Source organism: Mustela erminea, chromosome 12, assembly GCF_009829155.1.
Source record: "Mustela erminea isolate mMusErm1 chromosome 12, mMusErm1.Pri, whole genome shotgun sequence".
Lineage (NCBI taxonomy): Eukaryota > Metazoa > Chordata > Mammalia > Carnivora > Mustelidae > Mustela > Mustela erminea.
Window position 1 is genome coordinate 72,051,221 of NC_045625.1, and position 24,629 is coordinate 72,075,849.

Genomic DNA, 24,629 nt, shown 5'->3' on the forward strand with positions numbered 1-24,629 from the left:
TCTGTATTCCTTAGAATTTCTACTTTGCAGCACTGCTTGCAGACTGGAAAAATTGTGTTCCAAACTTTAGCCGATGGCCTAAAACCTGAGTAAGCATCGGGCTGGGGCTTAGAAGGTTTTTTCCCCTTATTAATGTATTGTTTAACTGGTTCCTGGCTTGTGCCGCGGATTTGGAAACAGCCGAGTGGCCCAGAAGGAGGGAGGGGAGGGCCTTTTATCCACATGTCTGTTAGACAGATGGAGATGAAAATTGGTCTGAGGTCAGGCCATTTGCAGCGTTCTCGCAGCCTTCGATTTTCCTCTCATCCTCACCACAGATCATCTCAAATGATTCAGTAATGACCAAAAGTGCAACATTGACCTTTATTCCCTGGTGGATTACTGTGTTTCACAGTCCAAATGGCAGGAAGTCTATTCTGTTCTTCCAGAAGGAGCTCAACATTATCGAGCCAGCCCAGCCCGGTGGGAACCAGTGTAACAGAATACGGGGTTCAGTTTGGTTTCTGCTGCTGTGGGAAACGAGAATTGACATGTCCCAAACCCACATAATTAATGAAAGGGTATCTGGGATGCTTTTTAAAAACACACAGGAGCACATAAATTGATTTGTCCACTTGTCAAAGAACGGGTGAGTTACAGGAGTGGTAACTTCTGGGGTCCCATGACTTGTATATAACTCATTCTCACAGTCATGGCCCTGGCTGTTCCCCCTTCTACGTAATGTTTCCGCAGTCTAGCTTGGACAGCACAGTAACCTCGGAACGCTGGATTACTTTCAGATTATAAATTGGCATGACTGGGTAGAAGGGGACTCGGGCTTTTCTTTGACATGCTTTTAATTATATATATTTTTGGCCAATCCATGTAACCCTTAATTAATTGCCTCATGCAGCACACTTTTTTTTCCCTTTTCCCCCTGAGAGTAGTTTGATTATTATCTTGAAGAATTGGTATTTTTCTGTTGCTTCAATTTCTCTGTGGATTGTATTGTGATGCAGTGATCAAGGTTTTTTGTTTTGTTTTGTTTTTGTTTTGTTTTGTTTTGTTTTAAGTAATTTAATTTGTATTTAAAATGAGATTCCCGTTTGCCTCTGCCTGCATAGCTGAGTAAATACTCTGTGAATCTTTAATACACCAGTGAAGTCTGTCATCGAGAATCCTTGTACTTACCGTCTTCTAAATATTTAAAAGCTTTTGCAAAAGGAGTATGCGTTGAAAATTTTTGCCAGCATCCCACATTTCATTTTCATCCTGATCTGAGATGCTTTCAAGACAATAATTTTTTTTTTCCCTTGACTGTTGATTTCATTATGCACAAGCTCTTCTTCTACCCTGGTGGCTCCCAGCCTGCGATGCCCCGTGCTTGCTGCATTCTGGAACTTGGTGGGCTTTTTGGCACAAGAGGTGGATTGAAAAGAGAATCCCAGGTTCCAACTGGGAAGGCCGGGAACCTTGTCTTCCTTCCCAAAGGACCACCTCTCCAGTAGCTCAGCTTGGGAACATTAAAGCCCAGGGGTGGTGGCTGGTGGGGAATGAGGGGAAGAGTGTGTCTTCTTATTGAGACTGAGTTTGGGGCTGTGAAGGCTCTGCCTTGGGCTCTGACCATCACAAATGTGTATCTGACTCGTGGCCATTCTCCGCCTGGCCCTGGTGGCATAGGCCTCCCGGTAGAGTAGCTGCTCTGCTTAAGAAGTTTCTTTGGAAGAAGAGTCGCAGCTGTCCTGCATGTGTGTGGGTGATTGAGCTGCAGCATGCTCTTAAAATTAGGGAAACCTTAGGGCGCCTGGGTGGCTCAGTCGGGTAAGCGTTCAACTCTTGATTTTGGCTCAGGTCATGATCTCAGGGCTGTCAGATCCAACCCTGCATCAGGCTCCGCACTGGGCATGGAGCCTGCTTAAAATCTCACTCCCTCTCCTCCTTCCCCCACCCCCTCGTGTGCACGTGCTCTTGCTCGCTCTCAAAAACGAAGTGAAATGATATAAAATAATAAAGTAAAATAAACTAAGGGAACCCCTGGCTCATGGTGACCCCAGGCAGGAGTTTCCTCTCCCACTATATGGATAGGCTAAAGACTCCAACCTGTTAGGGAAATACTCACACCCAACTGTTTATCCAGTGGTCTCTAAACAAAATGCAGGGAACGAGGCAATGGTTAATGTTAAAGCTAAAGGTAACTGTTGTTTCATAGGTAGTGTGCACTGGCTGTCGGCTTTGTCAGGATGGGAGGATGTAGAGAGAGTGATTGCAGACGGTTAGAAGTCAGTACTAACTGAAGAGTGGTTACACAGGCCAAAAAGGGAGCTACAGTGAAAAGGAAAGGCTATTTTATTATTTTATAATTTTATTGAAAGGAAAATACGATTACACATTTTGAAAAGGAACAGTCTCATCCAACCCGGTTTTCGGAGGTGACTGGATTTTTGCATATTCCATGCAGTCTTTGTCTTTACATGGGCATATTTTATTTTCGTGATTGTAATTTTAGCCTTCGTGCCAGGATGATGTAGTCTGCTTTTCCTCCCACTAATCCTGCTATTGTATGATATTATCTAATTTCTCATGAGCTCCCTAATGACTAAGACCTGTGAAGAGGGTGAAAGGTGTAGGCTTGCTCTGGGTGTGTTCCAGAAGAGGCTTGTTCTCTTGCCATTCTGAGAACAATAGGTAGTGACTTCATGGTTGTGTTCTGTGATTCACCCCGCAGAGTGTGTCTTGAAAACGTTCTGTGGCGCAGCAGCGCATTTTCCTTTAAGGCTACCAAAAGCTGTCTTTTTCCATCCTGGGACAAGTCGGTAGGATTTCCTGTGAACAGCACTTGCTAAACTCCATAACAAGGGTTTCTGAATAATGGAAACGTGCTATTTGGGCCTTGAAACAGCTGCGATGCTTTTGTCAAGGATGCATCTTTACCAAAATGACAAATTAAAGCCCAAATGCTCTGCTTGGCAACAGTTGGGTCAAAACATTTAAGTCATTAATTAGAAGGAACTGAAGGGGGAAATTTTTACACAAATACACAGCATTGCAGACTCAACTTCATCTTGGAAAATGTAACTGAATTCTTTAAAAAAAAAAAAAAAATGAGGGCAGCCCTCAAGTGGGGCCTGCCAAGCTTGTCATTTGCAAATAAATCAAAAGACCATCATTGCAGGACAGGGAACCAATGAATAGAGTTGCTTTGTCATTCTTTGATGGGCCCCACACTCAAGCCTGCTATTAAAAATGAATGCATCAAGAGGCTCTGCATTAAGAACATAAACAATTAAGGGCACTTGAGTTGCTCTGCTGAGAGCTGCCGTGAAGATACGAGAGCTTTCTCCGGAGATGCAGGCCCCTGCAATCTGCCTCGTGAGGAGCTAGAGAATGGGAGCAATTAGTGTTGCTATCTCCGCCCCGGCAGCCTTCAGCAGGGTTTTCTTGTTGTTTTTGTTTTTGTTTTTTTCTTTCTCCCCTCCTTCCTTTTAACCCCTCCCTGTTTTCAGAGAAGCCGAGGGTGTGAAAGAGGAGCAGAGAAAGGATGGCGTATGCGGCCAGTTGGAAAGGGCTCAGGTTTAGAACACGGTAGGAGCTGCCAAATGAGGGGGAGGTAGGACATAAAAGTTATTATCTGCCAGTAATTGGTGACTTCTGTTCTGATTAATTGAGCCACTAAAGGGTTTCTGTCATCTGGTACTCTTTGTTTTGTTTTAATCATAGGGTTTAAGAAGGGGCGAAACTACATTGCCAGGGATGGAATCATTTAAATGAATATTGTTTGAGGTTTCCCACAGTAGGCAAATGTGTTCCTGTGCTCCTGGATTGTGTTCCTGCCGTGGTCTTGTTTTATTAAAAAAACGGGCCTAGAAGGGTGCCACGGCTTGTGGCCAGGCTCTGGAGGAGGGGCAGGTCTGACCTCCCTGCAGGCTTGTTTCTAGCCCCTCTCGGGTTTTGCTAATCTTTCGGCCCCTTCTCAGCTGGGCACCTGTGCTGATGGATGAGGCGTAAGAGGGACTGGTGTGTGTGCTAAGCAGTGGATGCTGCTTTTGTCTTGGCAGAGCCTGCGGTTGTCAAAGTGGGTTCCCCAATTCAGGAGCTGCAGATTACCTGGGAACTTTTTGGAAATGCAGGTGCATGGGCTGCAGACCTCTTGACTCCGACACTCTGGGAGTGGGGCCCAGCCATCTGTGTTTTAACAAGGCTTTCATGTGATCCTGCTGCACCCTTAAGTTTGAAAACCACTGACAACCTCATTAAACTGTTAAAACCTCAGAGAGATGCCAAGCCCTTTTCATTTGGATTTCCCCAAAATATGGCTAGTCCTTTATCGACATAATTATAGTTTAAAAAGAAAGCTAGTCTGATGCATTAGAATTTAAGATAAAACTACCTTTTCTTGAATGTGCTGGCAGAACAAGGCACCATCATGGGAGACAGGCTGGTAAAAAGCTGACCTGAAGAAAGTCTGGAGTCAGGGAACTTTTCCCCTCCTCTGAAGGGCAGGGGAGACTCTTGGGAGATTATTTACAGTGCTTTGTGTATATCATTTTAGGTATGCAGTTTTTATTCAAACATCCTGGATTTTCCTTAGGTATATCCACTGTCATCTTTAGGATCTAGAGATGTATTTGTGGATTTTGCTTTCCTGGGGTACTGTATTGTCTGATGTTGGGGCCGACGCACTAATTCTGTCTGCCCGTGAAGGAGAGGATAAAAGTGCGATTAGCTGGCTGTCTGCTCTCTATTAGTGTGCAATTTATAACCGAGGTCCCTTATAAAACTCTTCTACCTTGCATGTCACCTTCTTGGGGTCCTGCTGTTGGCTGAGGGATGGATGACATGCTCTTGACTCTGTGCTGCTATGGTCCCGTTTGAGCTGCATTGCTCTGCAGACAAGGCCAAGTTCATCACCTTTGTTTCTGGCTTTGAACTTGTGCCCATTTCCCACTTCCACTTCCTAGAGAAAGGAGCAGGCAGAGGAAGTGGCTTCTAATCTTGCCTTATGATCCTGGGCAAATCATTTCCTTTCCGCATTGGTTTCTCCACGTGTGATAAGAGGATTGTAAGAGGGCTGAGCACCCAGAGGGTTTCCGGCTCTGCCAGAATTGTTGTGACTCAGCGCCGTCAATCACAGGTCTTGTGGGCCTGCCTGCTCTTCTTTCCCTTCCCTGTGTTGTCACATATTTAAACAGTCAATCATGGACGGTGTTCCCAAGGTCACTGGAGGGGGGAAAAAAAGTTACCGATAACTCTGCCACCCCAGCATAATCACTGTTTTTATTTTGGGGTATCAAATTACAGTGCTTGGCCACTTACATGTATTTAAAGCGAAGTAGGCACACTGACGCCACATCATTTTTCCTCCCCTCCTGCTTCATCTAGTAAATGTATTGGCCATTTAAGCATCATTATCCATAAAAAAGTCCCCTTAATGGTTCCTGGCCATGCCTTTGGGTTGATGTAGCATATTTAACCATTCTCCTAGTCTTAGACAATGGATTTATCAGGAGGGCAAATGTTAAGTTTTGCAAAAAGTCTGCAGATGGTTGTGATGTGTGGAGCTACTTGCTGTTCTTTTTTTTTTTTTTTTAAGATTTTATTTATTCATTTGACACAGAGAGATCACAAGTAGGCAGAGAGGCAGGCAGAGAGAGAGAGAGGAGGAAGAAGGCTCCCCGCGGAGCAGAGAACCCGATGCGGGACTCGATCCCAGGACCCTGAGATCATGACCTGAGCCGAAGGCAGCGGCTTAACCCACTGAGCCACCCAGGCGCCCCGAGCTACTTGCTGTTCTGTCTTTACCTGGCCCTTTCTCTTTTGCTTTGAAACAAGTGCTGCCGTGAACAGCTTCATGCGTGGAATGCTTTTCATCTGAACTATTTCCTTAGGATACATTCTTAGCTGTGGGAAGCCTTACCAAAGGGTTTGAATAATTTCATGCTTTTGAAACACATTGCCCAGTTCTTTCCAAGACGACTATACCAATTTACTCTGTCATCAGTAATGTATGATTGTTCCAACTTCCCAGAGGACTCATCATTGTTAGATTTTATTAATTTTTTTCTTTCTTAATTTTGTTTTAATAAAATAACTGGTGCGGAATGACCCTCCTTACATACAACAAAATCTGCATTTTATTTGGTTGTCGGCGAGGTTGAACGTGTGGTTTTTTTTTTCTTCCTGTATTTCAGGCTGTCATTTCCCAGACTCAGAAACTTCTAGTCAGAAGGGATTTAGAGATTATTTACTTCCTTTTTTTGGTATGCTTTGTTTTTCATGCTGTTGCCCGTTTATCTGTGGCCAGACACTTCTTCCCAACACTCCACTGTGTTTTTCTCTTGGCTTCCCGCTTGACTCAAGGAAACCAAAAGATCAGTTTGCCAGCCCTCAGCACAAGCAGCATTTTTTATGATCCATCAATTTGCAATTTAATGGTGGTGGAGTTTCCCCTCCCTATGCTGACTTTGGGCAGGGTGCCACTGGGTTGCTCTGAGACCCACGGGCAATCACTCCAGAGCAGTCTTGCCCGTTTGGGGCTTCAGACAGCACTCCTTATATATTACTCTGTGCGTTGTGGCCAAGTGTGCAGGAGTGGGCTCTTCAGTCTAGTAGTTAGACAGTGTGTAAGGAGTATGAAAATGTGAAGAGCTGAGCTCTTAGGAATCCTAAAATCCTAAGTCTTTAAGTTCAGATGCCCAGAAGAACATGTGTTCCGTTTAAGAGCCGTGCATATTACACCAGGATTTGGTTCCTTGCTGGCCTTGGAGGTATTTGACCATATTGAACTCAGTTAAAATATCCAGGTACATGAATCTCATACCTCCCAAGACATGATTTCTTCCCGTAAACAGTCTTATTCAGACACTGTTCAGAAAGAGTTTATCTGGTTGCACCTTGATCATTGAGTTTAGGGTGTGTGGGGATTCCGTCTTGGTTCAGTGAAGCATTCCTTTGAGAGTGTGTTGAATGTGTACCATGTGGTCAGTGTGTGAGTGGAACAGGTCTGGTGAGAAGCTGTGTCCTCGTTCAGTGGGAGTCTTGCTCTCATGCTTCCCATCCTGCGTGGAGAAGACTTTAATGCCAGAAGCTGTTTGGAAACTGTACGGAAGTTTTAGGGAAAAGTTATTTTATTTTATTTTATTTTTAAAGATTTTATTTATTTACCTGACAGAGAGAGATCACAAGTAGGCAGAGAGGCAGGCAGAGAGTGAGAGAGAGGGAAGCAGGCTCCCTGCTGAGCAGAGAGCCCACTGTGGGGCTCGATCCCAGGACCCTGAGATCATGACCTGAGCCGAAGGCAGCGGCTTAACCCACTGAGGCACCCAGGTGCCCCGGAAAAGTGATTGTATTTATTTATTTTTAAAGATTTTATTTATTTGTCAGAGAGAGCGTGCATGTGAACACAAGCAGGGGGAGCAGCAGGCAGAGGGAGAAGCAGACTCTGATACAGGGCTCTATCCCAGGACTCTGGGATCATGACCTGAGCAGAAGGCAAATGCTTAACCGACTGAGCCACCCAGGAATCCCGATGTAAACATGATTTTAAACATACAGGCTTCGTTTGCTAAATGACAGAAAGTGCTACGGAAGATCATCAAGGGCCTAGAGAAGTGTTTATTGGTGTTACGGAGCACCTTCTGTGTGGATTTGAAGAAGGCCTCGAAGGGTCGAGGTAAGAGTTTAGCACTTTGTAATAGCACAGCTGTAGTTTGACATAGCTGCTCACTTGATACTGATGACATGCTAATGCCGATTGGCAGAGACCTTGGGGCCCAGCAGTTGAAGTGACTTGCCTGAGCTCACCTAGTTACTCATCTGCTGAGAGGCAGACCTAGGTTTTTGGATTATCAGGGCCAACCCCAGTAAGAACAGCAGATCGTTCTGGACAGGTAATTTGGATTCCTGCTGCCTCAGTGTGCGGCGGCATTCCGTGAAGTAAGGCTTGACACTGGGGCTTTCACCTGCTGGTTAAGTTTCTGGGCACCAGGTTGCCTTGCAGATCCGGTTTGGGGTAAGCTCTTGAACACTTCAATGTTGTGGCTTTACATTGTGTCCTAAATACAGGCACTTATTTAAGTGTCAGTTGGGACTACTAGCAGGTACCAAATGTATCTTCGGCTTTGGGCAGAAGAGTGATTTCTAGGTGGAAAATACGGTTTGCCTTGTGTACATCTCCCCCCCGCCCCCGCCCCCACTGGCATTGTCCAGCCTTCAGGGTAGGTAGAAGGCAGTCTTAAAAGAGCCCGAGAACTTTCTTAATACCTGCGTAAGCCAGGTTGGATGTCCAGTAGCTTCCAAACTCTGTGGTCACAAGCCCAGGTAGCAACTGCTGCTTGTTAATTTGTGCTGAATTAAAGGTCTTTTCAGAATATCCTTGCACTGAAGCAAGAGCCAATACTGATTATTGTCTGTTTTTATGCTGCCATCCACGCTATTTTAAGTGTGGGGGGAAATGTTTATGAAACCCTCCCGGGGTGGTGGTGATGTTTTTAGAACTCAGGCACTGTTGGGGACACAAGACATATCCTCACGCTGTCAGGAGGGTAGGTGTACTCTCGGTAGGGAGAATCGGGGTGGCTTGAAGAGTTTCAGGGTAAACCGGAGGGGAGATCTGAATTTAGCTTTGTGGCCCCAAACCAAGCTCGCTTGTCGGAGGCTAGTTTAAGATGAGGGCTTAGAGACCTGGCGGAGGAGGGGAGACAGCTGGGGTAACAGCCTCCTGTGTTGCTCTTATTTCCATTCTTTCTCCAGAGCATTTAGTGAGAATTCCCAGGACAGATGGTATGGCTTTTGATGTCTCTTCATCAGTTTGAGCTTTGATCTTTAACCTTCTTTTTTTGCTTCAGTCTTACTACTCTCACCTAATTTATATTGTCTATACTTTAATCTGTACTTCTTTTATTTTGTTTTTAGGAACTCTGGTATTATTAAAGGTATATGAGTTCATTCCATTCAAGGTCTTAACTGTCTCCTGACCCTTCAGTTCAGTTCTACCTTGATGACATCCTATGTAGCAACACATATCATTATTATCACTAATTAAAGAGATTATCCTTTTTTCTTAAATCAAAATAAATTCCATTAGCAGCACTAGGAAGAAAATTAAGAATGGCATCTATGATTTTGGGATGTTCGAACCCTGACCCGAAAGCCAGGATCATAGGAAAAAATATTCTTTAGTAAGTGATCACCTAAAAATTTAAAGTTACTTCTGGCAACAAATCCATAGGAAGCAAGGTGGAAAGACAAGTGGCAAGCTGGAAAAGCTATGGAGAGGGTTGATATTTGCCATACGGGAAGAACTACGACTAAAAGAGTGACGAATAGACATCAAAGGAAAAATGAAGGAAGATAGTGGACCACAACATATGTGAAAAGATGTTTAGTTAGCTTCAGGAAGAATCTAAGTAATGCAAATAGAAACGAGCTCTTTGTTTTAATCTATTACGTGGATAGAGATGAAAAGAAAGGTCAACGAAACCCAATATTGACATTGGGTAGGAGAGCAAGCCCCCTCCTACATGGTTGATACTGTAAATTGGTGACCTTGTCTGCTGGGCAGTTGATCAGCCTGTAATACAGGCTGATTTACACTGTAATACAGTGTAAAACATGTATACCCTTTGACCCAGCAGTTTCACTTCTAGTGATTCCTTTCAGAGATCTGTGTAGAGGGTTATTAGACACAGAGTTTGTAATTGTGCAACGTGAGATGGAGCGTGAGCATCTGCTGATACCAAGAGCACTTAGCCACCAGTATGCTTGTATAGCGGAGTCATGTTCTTACTCATCTTTGTATTTATTGAGTGGGAGGGTATCCATAATACAGATTTGGGTGAAAATAGCATATTAGAGAAAAGCCATGTATCTGATGGGACGCCTTGGTATAGAAAGTATGTCTTTCCACTCTGGGCTTTGTACACAACCATGCATTGAGAGTCTGGAATGATCTTTCCAGAATCACCAGAATCTTACTCACGGTTATCCCTGGATGATAGACTTAGGGTTTTTCTGACTTTCTTTTATATTTCTGTATATATATATCTCATTGTGTGTCTGTGTATGCTCGAAGTGAGTATATATCCTCTTTAAAAGTGGACCTTAGGGGCATCTGGGTGGCTCAGTTGTTAAACGTCTGCCTTCGGCTCAGGTGAGGATCCCAGGGTCCTGGGATCAAGCCCCACATTGGGCTTTCTGCCTGCTTCTCCCTCTCCCGCCCCCCCCAACCCCCCGCTGTGTTCCCTCTCTTGCTGTGTCTCTCTGTGTCAAATAAATAAATAAAATCTTAAAAAAAATAAAAGTGGACCTTAAGTGTGAACTTTGGAGTGGGGGAAAGTACAGAATGCTATTGGAATGTACGGTAGCTAGGGAGGAGGGAGTAAGGACCTACAAGTCTGCAAGGGGTATCCCTACTCCTATATTTGCACCCAAGTATATAGTGCAGAACCTTGTTGCAAAGGAAGGGGATGCCTGCCCATACTTTCGAGGAGAGCCATGACCTTGAGTTAGCTTGAGTGTGTGGCTAGGATCAAATGAGCTGGGTGGGGCTGGCGCAGTTCTGTTTCTGCACCTGGTACAGCTGCACCCTTTTTGCATAGATCTGTTGCCCTGCTGGTTAAAGCAAGGTCATGGCTTTGCTCTCTATACCAGTCATTTCCTCCTTTCTTCCAAGGCGAGGTCTGAAACCCTCTCTCATTGGTGGTCAGGGAGAATTGAGTTGGTTTCTCTTAAATCCCATCCCATAAAACCAAAGGCCTTGTGGCTCAGTTAACTGGAATCCTCTTATAGGACCAAGGCATCTCCTTTTAATGTACTTGATTATACAGTTTCTGAGTTTTCTACTTCATTTTACTTATTCCGTTCCCTGTTTCTCAAGGGCATGGTCTGTACGCTTCATAATTTTCTTTTCCTTGTGTTCCTTTTCATTGCCTAATTCGGTAATAGAGGTGGCATTAGTAAGCATTGACAGAAAATGATGACATAAATAAGGTCAAGGCTAGGACTCTTCTCAGATGACTTTTTTTTCTTTCTTTCTTTCTTTTTTTTTTTAAAGCAAAGCTGGTTCTTCAGAGTTAGAGGAAAGCAGAGCTGCTTTGCATTGCTGGAGGAGGTTGGAGGCCAGGGGGCAGGTGGATTCTATCCTAGGCTGGAAGCAGACCACTCTTTATGGCCTCCCTTGGCCAGTTTGTCCCTTGCAGCAGAGGGATTGTTGTGGGTTTGGACCTAAGCAGGGACTTCTCCTACTTTCTTTACAAAAGCCTGTGCCACAGACAGTCTGTCAGGACACGTTTTGTAATGTTAAACTGACCCAGGGGCTCTCTCAGCAAGGTGCTTGCTGTTGATGCCGCATCGTGGTGAAACTTGACCTTCGTGTTGGAAGTGGGTTCTGTTTCAACAATGTTTTCTTGGCCTGTTTGAGATAGTGAGACTCAGTCAAGGCTACTAACGCTAACAACTCATGTTAGAGTTGTGTGAGAGTTGGGACAAGCAGGAAGGAGGTCCCTGGGCTCCTTTCTAATGCTTTCTCACGCTGGACCTTATCTTGAAGGCTAGAACCAGTTTGTTGGTACCCCTTCCCCACTGGCTTCTCAATGAACTTGCTATAACGACATAAAAATGTGGTAGTACACTGTAATTGAATAAGCATAAAAGGGGGTTTGTACTTACCAGGTTAAAGGATCATATAGCCTTAAACCATGTAGATTTTCCAACTCAATTAAGCTACCCATTATCTTTTCTTTAAGTAACCAATAAAGCGTGCGATTATGTCTTACTTTGCAAGTGGGATTAATATCTACTGTTTATCTCAAGATAAATATTAGCAACATAGCTTGGGAAAGCAATTTTATGCACTCAAGAGTGAGGCAGTGGAGGGCTAAAGTGTTGGGTATGAACTTTTATCTTTCTGAACTGATTATGAAGTATACTAAACATTTATATGGCTTTGTCTTTATAGACTGAAATCGCCAAGAGATTGAATACAATTTGTGCACAAGTCATCCCATTTCTGTCTCAGGAAGTAAGTAAAACTGTTCAGCTGTTAAAGTGCAATTATGTTGCTTCTCTGTTTGCAAATTAGCTAGTTTTAAGATGTTAATTTTATCACAAGGAACAAGTGTGAAGAACATCTGCTCCAGCTGAAGTGTGTAAGCCCCCTGCTATCCCATCTAGCAGAGCTGAGGGCACACTGTAAACGTGGTGACGATAGCTCAACCTCAAATTAATTTTTTTTTCTTCCCGTGGAAGACTGCAAAGTGACGATCCAACATAAAACTCTGCTTTTCTTCGTGTAGTATAAGCTTGGGAATCTACTAATGATTGGAGTGTCTTTCTAGACACTCCAATCTCTAGAAAAGCTTTCTAGAGAGTTTTTCCTTTACTGCATTTAAAAAAAAAAAATTGTTCCATCAGGGTTGACTTGACCATGGAAGCAGGTGTTTCATGTGTCCTTGGACATCAAGTCAGGTTCATGTGATGCTGTCCATGGAGGAAGCTGATGTGCTAATAGTCTGAAAGATAAAATAGGTGTTTGTATTGCCATAACTTACAGTCTCGTACACATGTGAGCCATTGTATTAAGTTACAAAGTCACAGAGGTTGAACTTTATTATTTGAGAGGGAAAAGCTCTTTATATGAGTAATCTGTGAAATGGACTCAAAGCCAGTATATTTTAGTTTTGCCTTCAAGATTACTTTTGGATACAAGCTAATAAATGATAAGTTGTGTTCTCAGTGTGTCCAGGCTGCACTGAGACAGTGAATAGCTTCCTGGAGCCACAGCTAGAACACGGGGTGTCTGTTCTTACCGGCTTCTGCTGTTCCAGAGTGGAGAGCAGGGATCCCCTCTGCCTTTTCCAGTGTAACATCTGTTTGATGATGCACTTGAGATTTGTTGGCCTTTGGAATGGTGTTGTTGGACTTTAGTGATACTGGTTTCTACCACAGTCTCGTGCCTCCCAAAGCAAAGATGTGGCTTGGTTTTTATTTGTGGGTGGAGTTGGAGAGAAACATCTGCCCTCTCAGACTAAGCCATTTGCGGGTGAACTGTGCAGAGTGTTCCCAGCCTGTGAACTAGGAGTTTGGGGAGGCAGATTCCTTCCTTTTCCCCTCAGGAGGGTGAAAAGGCTAAAGAAAGAAAGGAATCTCCAGAGTGTCCAAAAACTACCGGAGGGTTGAGATTTGTTGACCAGAGAAGTAATCAAAGATTTAATGTTTACATTTTAAGTATAGAAGTGGGGGGTTTTAAACTGGCTGTAAACTTTATCTGCTCAAACTTAACAGTGAACCCCTTTTGCAAACCTGGCTGATCTTCCAAATCCCCAATACCAGTGATTTTCTAAGGCTTCAGTTACCTATTTTGAGGTCTTTGATTTTTCTATCATTCCAACCCCAAAATTCCCATCAGAAGTTAAGTGGGGACTAGTTTTGCTTAGAAATAAGGGAAGCCCTGTCCTCTGTTTTCCTTTTCCTGCTGTCCATGTGTTCTGTGAAATAAACAGTGCTTGAGACACTTCACATTTAAATCCACATTCTGCTGAATCCACACTGCGTATGCTTTTATATTTTTGTTGTCATATTTGTTGTTGTTGTTGTTATTATTATTGGAAGGTAGAATGAAGTTCTTTGCTGCCTTACTAACACTTTTTCTTCTCCTTGTTTTCAAAGCATCAACAACAGGTGGCCCAGGCTGTGGAGCGTGCCAAGCAGGTGACCATGGCAGAGTTGAATGCCATCATCGGGGTACGTGGCCTTCCAGGTCTACCTCCTACAGTGTGTATAACCAGCTTTCATTTCTTATTAATTTGATGGCTTAATCTCTCTCTGTGTATAATGTCATGTAGTCTTAACATTGGTCAGTGAGAGTTGGGGAGGAGGGCTCAGGTATGGGAGGTACACAGGGGAAGACAGATGAGCGTAATAAGGAAGGTGATAGAAACACTTTAAGGAGGGGGAGAAAAATAGATCTACTGTTCAGTGGGAAGATAGATGCAGTTTATGCCCTGACACTCAGACCACCCCTGCTTTCTTTATCAGTATTTTAAATACTTTCCTTACTTTAGGCTTATAACTTTGGATCACAGGGAGGTCAAGACAGGTCTCAGCATGATCCTTTCCTTCAGCCATCTTTGCTTTTGCCGTTTGCTTTCTGGGGTGTTAGGCCCTAGGTGACTGTTTGCTCTCTCTCTCTTCCTTGTGCCTCTTGCATGAATTTTTAAGTGGCACCCCAATGAAAAGAACACTCTCTTGCCGTTGAAGAAGTGATAATTGTCTGCCCCAGTGCTCTCTAGCCTTTCACCAGGTTTTTGCTCTCCTGCCTTGAGTTCAGTTAGCGCTCCACGCTGGCGACTGCTTGTCAATCACAAGTCATTTGCTCTGCATTAATGAGCCCGGTGAACCGTGCGGTGTGTCGGGTCCCCCTCCCTTCCCCACCCCTCCTGTCCCCCGCCCCCTTACTTCCCCCTGAGTTTGTCTTCACTGCTGCAGGCCCCGGGATCCCGGGACACTTCTCATGTTTTCTCCCCTTCCAGACTAAGCCAAAGAAGTAGCTGAAACAAGGGACCATCCTTTCTGATTTTATTCATATGTGAGTGCCTTGAGCGGATTCAGATCACTCATTTATCAATTTATGTTAATTGCTTGTGAGAAGATGCCCTGCTGGTCTTTATAGTTCCCTCAGACACTTTGTAATGATAATTAGACATGCTGCTGTACGGATTAAGAGTGCCATAGTCCAATGACGGCCACAGACAATGGAACCAGTTAATCCATCAGGGTTTAAAATTACATCCCAACTGGAGATGGAGAAAAAACATAAGAGCCAAGGAGGATTAAAGAATGAGCCTCAGCTTGAAAACTCCCCTTTCATCAGTTTCTCAATTGCCGATCTGCAGTCGGGTTGCCTGTGGTAAGCTATTGGCAGTCAATTAGGTGAAATAAAGTGGGAGGGTGACCTTCATTTCCTTTTAATAGCTTTTTCCTCCCTGAAATGGGGAGCTTCAGTGGATTTTCAGCTTAAATTTTATTCAAGCTGCTTTATTACACTTGACAGCTTAGCTCTGCATAAACAATTCTCCCCTCCTCCTCTTCCCCCCAGACCCAGGCTCTGCCTTCCTACCCCCCCTCTTTAGATCACATTTTTGACTGTTACTTAGTGGGCTCTCTAATCACATTCAACAAAAAACACAATTACATCTGCATTTGTCGGCTGCCTTCTGTACCCTTTTCTTGTGTAATGAATTGCTTTATTTCAGAGATCAAATCAAATATTCACTGGTACTTTTGCATGTACCGTGTTTGATTAGCAAAGACTAATAACAAATTGTACTTGTAGCTCGAGCACAGAAATTTTTAACCCAAATGAATGAGGATGGAAAAGCCTGTTTTGATTAAAGAGAAACATATGCAAAGCAGTTCTCAAGTACCCAGTTACACTTTGTGGAACATGTTTGTTTTCTGATAGTCTCTAAATTTTTACATATCCTTTCTCCATGGTGAACCTCGTACCGGTAAATTCTCTGAGGCCCTGCTCAGCCCCACATGTTAGAAAGGGGGAAATTGTATTACCCAGATGTTTATAGGTAAGACTCCTTTTGAATTGAGTCAGAAAATGAAAATGGCAGGGCGTTTGAGAAGGGCAGATGAATCGCTAATTTTATGAATGGCTTTCATCCAGGAAACATGTTGTTGAGATTATAAAGGCAGATTAGCTCTGATAGCTAGCGACAATAACCCAAATCAGGGAATTGGGCCCGGAGCACAAGACTTAACGCCAATTGTGTGTCTTCAGCCTACTAGCCTGTGCGGTTTTCCTAATTGTAAATTTTTGGCTCAGTCTATTAATTTATGTCAGAAGGCTCTTTGCAAGTTTGCGGTGATCAATAATTATCCTGCACCGTAAGTTTCATGCTCTGGCATATGCTTGATTTTTGCTTGAAAGGAATTGTGCGCGTCCTGGAAAATTGAAGTAGCATAAAATTGGGTTGACAATTCAGTGGACCTTCGCACCCCTTCATTGAACATGCAGTGTGTCAACCTGTCTCCCCAGAGGGGAGGAGGCTCCGGGAGGCTGTCTGTTCCTACAAGCAGCAGCTGCGCACAGAGTAAATGCAGCCCTGGTCTGATAGCAGCTGTCAGTATTGCTCAGGGACCGGCTCAGGATGAAGAACAATGGGAGAGGCCACGCTCTTCGTCTGCATCGACTTTCAGGCTAAGAAAAGAAATAGTAATTTAACGGTTTAGACATCTATTACAAGTGTGAAAGATCATGAAAGAGTAGCCTTTAAAATGCAAATGAGCCGAAACATTCTCATTCCCTTTAAGGTACAATCAAGGGGCCTACTGCTTGCTTGCTTGCTTGCCAGGGCTAAAGACATTTCTCTTTAGCAGATCTGGAAAAAGGGAAATCTCAAGGACACCAGGGCTGCTGAGGTGGGCCCAGCTTCTGTCCTGGAACTGTGGAGTGCTCTTGGAGGAAGAAGAGAGAGTGTCCCTTTCTTTCTGTTCGTGCTGAGTGAATTAATGATGCCCATTTCTCACCAGCATGGAAAACTTAATTCTCCTACCTTACAGAAAATACTGAATTTTACACCTGTTCCACTCCAGACACCACCTGGCTTCAACTTACATAGATTACTGGTATTTCAGAAAGATAAGCTTCTTAGATACTTGATATTTGAAGAAACTGTGGGAATAGTTACTTTTCATGTGATACTTTATTTTTAAACAGTTGTGACGGATAGCAATTTTTTTTTTTTTAAGATTTTATTTATTTATTTGACAGAGAGAGATCACAAGTAGGCAGAGAGGCAGAGAGAGAGAGAGGAGGAAGCAGGCTCCCTGCTGAGCAGAGAGCCCGATGCGGGACTCGATCCCAGAACCCTGAGATCATGACCTGAGCCGAAGGCAGCGGCTTAACCCACTGAGCCACCCAGGCGCCCCGGATAGCAAATTTGATAATTGGCAGAATAACTATAGCCCTACTTTTTGAATGTTGCTTTATATTAAGCTCTTTTGCTATTAAGTATGTTATGTTCTTGTAGCTATAGAAAGAGTATTTAATAATGCAGAGATCTTAATAGGCGAAGTTTTATGTGGTGTGACACACAGCTCACGTGCTCTTTAGAAAATAGGTTCGTGTGGGAAGGGAGCTTACTGGAGAATTTAATTTATTTTTTAATTAATAAATTTATTTCTTTCATTGGTACAGTCTCTGTGATGTAAGCAGACTTACCCAAAGATTTTTCTCTCCCCAATTTGGAATTCTATTAAAAACGCTCAAAACAAAATAGATTTTTAGATGGCAACACTTTGTGGAATGGTTCATGTCTTCCTGAAGGCAGGGAAAATGATTGAAGGATTCTTCGAGATCACTTTCCCTTGTATTATTTGAGGGAGCTTGGAACTAAGAACTTTCTTCTTCTCCTTGCTATGATACTAATTGGTTTTAGTTGAGATTCGGATTCCAGATAATTAGTATTATATTTTAGTGGATTTATATCACATGTGGTCTCTACAGATCATATGGGTAGAGATGCATATGTATTTGTTCACACAGGCTTTTTTTTTTTTTTTAATTGAGGCATAATTTATATGTTGTGAAATGCACCAGTCTTAAATATATAGGGTGATCACTTCAGCATGTGCACACACCCCGTAACCCACACTGCTTTCGGGGGTGCAGATTCTCTCCTTCACCCCAGGAAGTTCCCTTGTACTATTTTTCACCTGGTGTTTCTCTATCCCCAAAGAAAGATGGTTGCTTTTTTATTAGAAAGTAAAATATGACTGGCTGAGTGTAATTTTTAAAGAAACAACTGCATGATTGATGTCCACTTGCTTGCAGGTACTGGCTGGCCAGCACCACGGCGCTTTGTGCTCATCTTTCTCAGAGCATTTGTCTTGTTTTACCTTGTGCAAAGGTAGAGCATGAGTCTGGGATCAGATGGACTTGAGTAGGACGCTTGGTGCTGCCACTCGGGAGCTTTGTGACCTCGTACTATCAATTAACCTCCTTTTAGTGTCCCCATCTGCAGATGGGTAATACCATCTACTCAGCGTGGCTTTTGTGGGGATAGCACCCTGGCTGGCAGCCTTTATCAAGCATGGTCCCGACTCCTTGAACTGTAGTTCCGTCTACCTTGTTTCTCTGAGTGCCTGCAGCAGATCTGTGGGTCCATTTGGCCAAGTCTCCGTGAGGGGTGGTGGCTCAGACCAGCGGGTCACTTCCCCTCTAGTCTTTCCTAGTGATTAGGTGGGTGTCAGTGTTTGAGATTAGCCCCATTCAGATGTTCTGCTCCTGCCACTCAGTTGTCATGCGTGAACAGCTTTTACTCAGGATGCAGCAGTGAAGAACCTTTGGCTATTGAACTTGATGAACAGACTTAAGGTTCAAAACAGAGGGGGAAAAGTTAACTTTTGGGAGCAGGTGGAGAGAAAATTGAGAGGCAGAAGTGAGGATAAGACATCGTTGGCTTCCTTACTTAGGAGAAAGGAGAATAAGGCCTTTGCGGGTCCTGAGGGGTTGTTGCACAGATCATTGTGATGGAATTGGAAGGAGAGAGAGAAGAGTTGGCCGCATGAGCCATGGGGATTGTCCTTCCCATACCACAGAATGCCTGATTTTTGACAGCTGCCCCAGTGCTGACTGCTGAACGTAAGAAAACTCGAGCAGTTTCTCATAGTAACACCTGTGAACATCAGCAACTCAAAACATTCGGGGTTAGTGTTGGCCACCTTGTTTTTCGCTTCTCATTTAGTTGGACCTAGTCTGACTTAATTTTCGACGAATGCAAGAACTTCTGTCAAGGCCTTTGGGGATCCAGTTATTGGTCAGATGTCTGTATCCCTGCTTCATAGGTGAACGTAAAATTCTCTATACTTGGAAACAATTTAGTGTGAACTGAAAGAAGTCTAGGGGCTTTTGAAATGTCTGTCTGTGTTTATGTAGGGCATGTCTATGAATACAAATTCCTGATGTGTCTGTAGAAGGAGGCTTCCTGTCCTTAAGAGATTGAGTTGTAGACCTAAAGGCTCCCCATTGTTGCATGAGATGATTGGTTTAAGGATTAGCAAAATGTTGGATTATTTTTCTCCTCGGGCTGTAGCTGTCAGCTATCTATAGGATTGTAGTGTGTGAAGTTTAAGAGGATGAGGTTAGCCTCTTATTCTTATGAGTATGCAGTTAATCCCTGGAAAGCCCATCAATAACCCAGCTGTAAGTTTCTTTATAAAACAAATTCGCCCTCAGAGAATAATGCCCTAGCCTGCTACCAAGAGCAGAAAATGACAGGGCTACAACTTGCATCGATATTCTGGCTCTCCTAACTTATATTTAGTGATCAGTCCAACCCTTTGATTAATTTTCCATGGAGAAGGAGCAATATTGCAAGTCTGGTAGGTAGCCTACTTCTCCTTGGGTTCAAGTTAAATTTTTTACTGGGAGTACAGGTAGGTATCGCTGACAAATGCAGAGCTTGATTTCAATGTCTTGGTCCTTTCGAATAGTCAGTGTGCTTTTTAGTTGCTAGAAAACTTGAGGCATTATTCACTTTTTAATTTCCTCTCATACATTCATATGATTTGTACTTGATACCTTGGAAGGAGGCATTTTCCTGTTTTCTCTCTTTTCAGAGTAGAAAGTAGAGCACCACATTTTAAGAGTTAGACCTATGCATTTTTTTTACATTGATGTGTAATTATATACCATGAAATTTGCCTTTTCAAAACGTACAGATCAGTGGGTTTTGATATATTCACAAACTTGTGGAACCATCACCACGAATTCTAGAACATTTTTATCATTCCAAAAAGAAGCCCCATATCCATTGGCAGTTACCCCCTTGCCCCCCACAGCCCCCAGTCCCTACAACCGCTGATCTTTCTATTTCAGTCAATTTGTCTATTCCAAACATTTTGCGTAAAAGGAATTCGCTAACACGGGGCCTTTTGTGGCTGGGTTCTTTTACTTCGTATAGAGTTTTCAAGGCTTATTCATATAGTGTGTACTTTAGTCCTTACTAGTGAGTAATACTGCATTGTATCAATACGCCACCTTTATTAATCCAGTCACCAGCGGGTGGACATTGAGGTTGTCTCCAGACCTTTTGGCTGTTTCTGAATAACGCTGCAGTAAACACTGCGTGCATGTTGTGTGGACCCGTTTTCTTTTCTCCCGACTGAACCTACACATGTCATGGCTGGGTCACGTGATAACTCTATTTAACATTTTGAGCAGCTGCCAGACTGTTTTCCAAAAGTAATGGATGAGAATTCCATTTTTTAAGCATCTTCTCCAGCACTCGTACCTGTCCAACTTTTTTGAGTCTAGCCTTTCCAGTGAGTGTGACGTGGTGTCTTTTGTCTGTGGTTTAGATTTGCAGATGTCCCTGCTGGGTAATGATGCTGAGCATCTTTTCATCAAAACCTTCCATGGCTTTAGAAGTGGGTCTGTCTAAATAAACCTGGCTTTTTAAAACTTCATCAAGTTCAGGCCTTTCAGCCCAGTGCTCTGATCATTGTCGTCACTGTCACCGTGATCTGGGGCAAGCAGGACAAGCAAGGACATCAGTGATAATGGGGGAAGAGTTGGCCTTTGTGGATTCTCTGCAATGCAGAAAGAGTGAAGATGAGTTCAGGTCTTTTTCAGAGTTTTAGGCCTTCCTCCAGGTGCTTACCTCTATATAGGCCATCAGTTTTGCCTGTCTGTCCTTTTCTGTGCTCCTGCATGGAGATGGGAACTTTAAGGGGATTTTTTTTTTTTTTTCTTTTTTAAAAAACTATGTTCAAGTGGCTTGAGAATTCTTGGCCCCTGTAAGTAGTTTCTGCCTGTTTATCACCCTTGCCCCTCTTCTCGAGAGAGGCCATTCACATAATGGGAGGTTTTCAGATAACTCGTACAGTAGTGTCCTTGATGGTTCTGCTCCCACACAGCTCTTCCCCACTTTCCCAGCTTGTTTACTGTAGCATGCCAATTTTCTCCTTCTGCACTCTCCCCAGATAAGAGCGGAGTGTTTTAAAGAACGGGGAAATAGCAGAAATCGAGGAAGAGGGATTTGGAGAGAACTGTCAACAAATTCTACTTTTCACATTTTTCCCCCTATTTTAAGTGTTTAAATACCAAATGCTATAAATGCCACTTGCTGGCACGCTCCTAACACGAGAGATGCTATTTTGGGGGCATGGTTTCAGTTCTGGTTGGGTTCAGTCTGTGATCTGTGTGACATGGTTTTCCCTAAGGTTACAGAGTGGGGGAGACTTCCAAAAATTCAAGTTGATTCTGTGGTTGGTGATAAAGAGCTTGGCATCTCTGTTAAGGTGGGCTTTGGTCCCCCTTTTCCTTCTGAGTGTCCTTTCCTGTTGTGTAGGCATCTCGGTGGCGATGAAGCACGTGTGACAGCTGTTTTAGAAATACAACTGTGGACGCCACGGCATCATTACGTTAAAGCTCTGAATGTAAACAGCAAAGTCAATTTCATTATAGTAACATAATTGACCCAGGCTGCACTAGGTAAAACGCGAATTAAAATTCTGAATGTGTGGCTGTTGTTTGACATGGATGAGGTGACTTTATTCGTTGTGGGTTTTCATTATCATTAACTCAGGGTTTGGTGTTTGTTTTCCTTGTCTCACTCCCAGCCTGTCCACATTGTTTGGGTAAGAGCAAGTGCAAGTCTCTCCTTCTGTCAACAGCAAAACCTTTCTGCGACCCCCTTTGAGGCACAAAACACCAGTATGTGGACATTTCCAGTGTAGCTTTTCTAAAATCATCTGATGAAATGTGAACTTGTTGTTGTTGTTTGTTTTATTTTAAAATTGTCAGTGGAGTCTACTCTGGGAAGCAGATGATTATTTTTTGCATTGTGACAAGGTACGTGATGGCGGCGAAGGGGCAGTGAACAATTGAGTGTTGAAAAGCATTTTTGTTTTTTAAGCAATAATTTGTCAGGTTGCTTGCTGTATAAAAACATGAATTCTGGAAGAAAAAACTGTGACTTCTGATGTCATGGGACAGAATTGCAGCTTAGATCTAGGCTAAAAGCGTTCAGCCTCAACACTGTTGACATTTGGGGCTTGTTAGTTCTCTGTGATGGGGGACTGAACTATGCAGCATAGGATGTTTAACAGCAGTCTTTCCCCCCCCCCCCGCCCAGGTGTAACAGCCGTAAATGTCTCTAGACATTGCCAGATGTCCCCAGGGTGAAGAAGTGGGGGTGTCAGAATTGTTGTTTGAGAGCCACTGGTCATCTGAGAAACCACCTGCATCGCTAAAAACCACCATTGCTCATCAAAATTGCCTTTTCTGATAGCTCTACAAACTGTTTTGCGTGTGAGTGCTATACTATATAAATCTGCAAGCATTCATTTTAAAAAAAAAGTTTACTTAATCATGGAAGGTGATGAGGAAGTAGAAGGTTGGATTTTCCCACCCTTGCTGTCCTGTTGAGAAACATCTCGGTTTCCCCATTGGTCTGTGCAGGTTTGGGTCTGTGGAGGACTGATGCGTGTAGATTTCTCAGTTGGTAGAGCCATTGGGTTTTTTTGAGGTTCTGCTGGCTGTATAGAGATGTCAGTATCTCTTTTGTTCTAAAATACATTTTTAAAGTAGCACTCATTCGTGTTTTTTTCTTTTCCCCCCTTTTGGGGAAGGGCCCAGGCACCCAGGTGTCTCAGGTGAGCCTTGTTGAGAGATGTCCTTCTGAACACTCATGGGCCAGGTGGGCTGCCCAGTTGCAGTCACTTACTCTCCTAGACGTGGGCGCTGTATTCATTCCTGAGTGTGTGTTATCTCAGAAAGGACATTTCTATTTGTTAAACATCTTCTTCTGAGAGTAGCCAAGGCTGTCCCTGTTTTGGCTTGATTCTTCCTTACATGCTTCCTTGGACGAAGGCTGGAGCTAAAGAGATCCTCCTTTTCCCGATGGAGTGACACGGGGTATTGGGAAGTGGGGACTAGAGAGATGGGACTCACGAGGCATTAATCCTTTTTTTTTTTTCCTAAAGATTTTATTTATTTGACAGAGATCACAAGTAGGGAGAGAGGCATGCGGCTGGGGGTGGGGGCGGCAGGCTTCCTGCTGAGCAGAGAGCCCAGTCTGGGCCTTGATCCCAGGACCCTGAGACCATGACCTGAGCCAAAGGCAGAGGCTTAACCCCCTGAGCCACCCAGGTGCCCCAAGGCATAAATCTAAGAACAAATTTTCATCTTAACTGCCGTTAAGGCTGCATGGTGAAGATGGATTTATCTCTGGGGAGAGTGGATTGCCTCAGCACATGTGGCATTCTACACCCTCAGGAGCTTCCCCTTAACCTGAGAAGGGAAAGACCTATGAGGTCTTCGTTGGAGAAGGAGATGGCACTCTCCCTTCCCTGTGCTTGGGAACACCCAGTCTAACTCCCTGTGAACGTGACTGGGCTGCTGGGTTCACAGCAGAAAGGCTGTTCTAGGGAAGAAAATGTTTGCAGTCCTCATTCTGGTTATGGCTCCCTGTGGCAAGCCACCCTCTCCTCTGTGAAACGGGATCCACGATGCCCACCCTTCCTGCCTTGGGAGTGTTCTGAGCTGAGGCCAGGCAATGGACGGAGAATATCTCGGCGCGCTGCATGTCAGGATAAGAAGTAGAACGTGAGGCTGCATTATCCAAGTTCTTGGGTCTGTAGCATCTTCAGTAGTTGCGATCCATCCTCTCACCGCTTAGTACTCTTTCCAGTTGGGTAGGATTTTGCTTTAAAGAAAAAAATAGCAGCAGCAGCAGCTTGGGGTGCCTGGGTGGCTCATTTGGGTGAACGTTTAACTCTTGATTTGGGCCCAGGTCATGACCTCGGGATTGTGAGATCGAATCCTGAGGAGGGCTCCCCATTGGGTATGGAACCTGCTTAAGATTCTCTCTCCCTCTCTGTTTGCCCTCCACCCCATTCTCTCTCTCTCTCTCTCTCAAAAATAAATAAATAAATTAATTAAATAAAATAAAATATAACAGTAAAAAGAAGCAGCAGCAGCTTTCAAAATGGCCAAGCAAGGGATGGAAAAACTCAGTTGCCTCTAATAGTGGACAGTGAACTTGCTCCATGGGTCCTGGAAAACCAGAGCTGGGTAGAGGTGGGAGTTCCCGGGGCCACTTCAGGCTGTTGGACATCCCTGTTGATAGTTCTTAGCCTAACTGTGGGGCTTAATCACATGGGTCCAGTTTGCAGCTGTGGCAAAGCCCCTTTATTATATAAGCTAGTTTTTCTTTTCGATAATGTATCATAGAACGCTCTCTAGTTCATCTTTCTACAAACCAGCTTGGGTTTGGGAGGAAAGCTCTCCTCCCTTCGCATGTATCCAGACATTTGCCTGAATATGCCTTTGCTGGGACATAAAACCATACCTCTGGAAGTCTTTTGGTGACTCTCTTGGATTTTCGGTAGAGCGGGGTGTGCAGGGAGGGGTGAAAGGGTGGTGTCCCCCACCCAGTAGTTAAATCCCTTCCCCTCTGCCTGGCTTCTCTCATCTTGTAATCCGTGCCATGCTTAATTACCCCGTGGCACTGCTTGTGTATGCATCATTGCGTTTCCCCCCCACCCCCAGAAGCCGGACGTAGCGCTTATTCTCTAAGTAATGATAGCAATTGCTGGTAGGGCAGACCTGTTCCTCATCCTTCTCCGAGCACATTTCT

The 24,629-nt window shown here is 43.9% G+C and overlaps 1 protein-coding gene across 2 annotated transcripts in view; it reads left to right on the forward strand.

Annotated features, from left to right (window-relative positions):
* TLE1 (TLE family member 1, transcriptional corepressor) overlaps window positions 1–24,629 on the forward strand; it is an 88,325-nt gene that overhangs the window by 17,708 nt on the left and 45,988 nt on the right. Inside the window, exons 5-6 of one of the 2 annotated variants that reach the window (XM_032307669.1) lie at window positions 11,933–11,995; window positions 13,642–13,746. In XM_032307669.1, the coding sequence (XP_032163560.1) occupies window positions 11,933–11,995; window positions 13,642–13,746 (168 nt within the window). The remainder of the gene's footprint in view (window positions 1–11,932; window positions 11,996–13,641; window positions 13,747–24,629) is intronic. The other variant, XM_032307670.1, reaches the window with a different exon arrangement.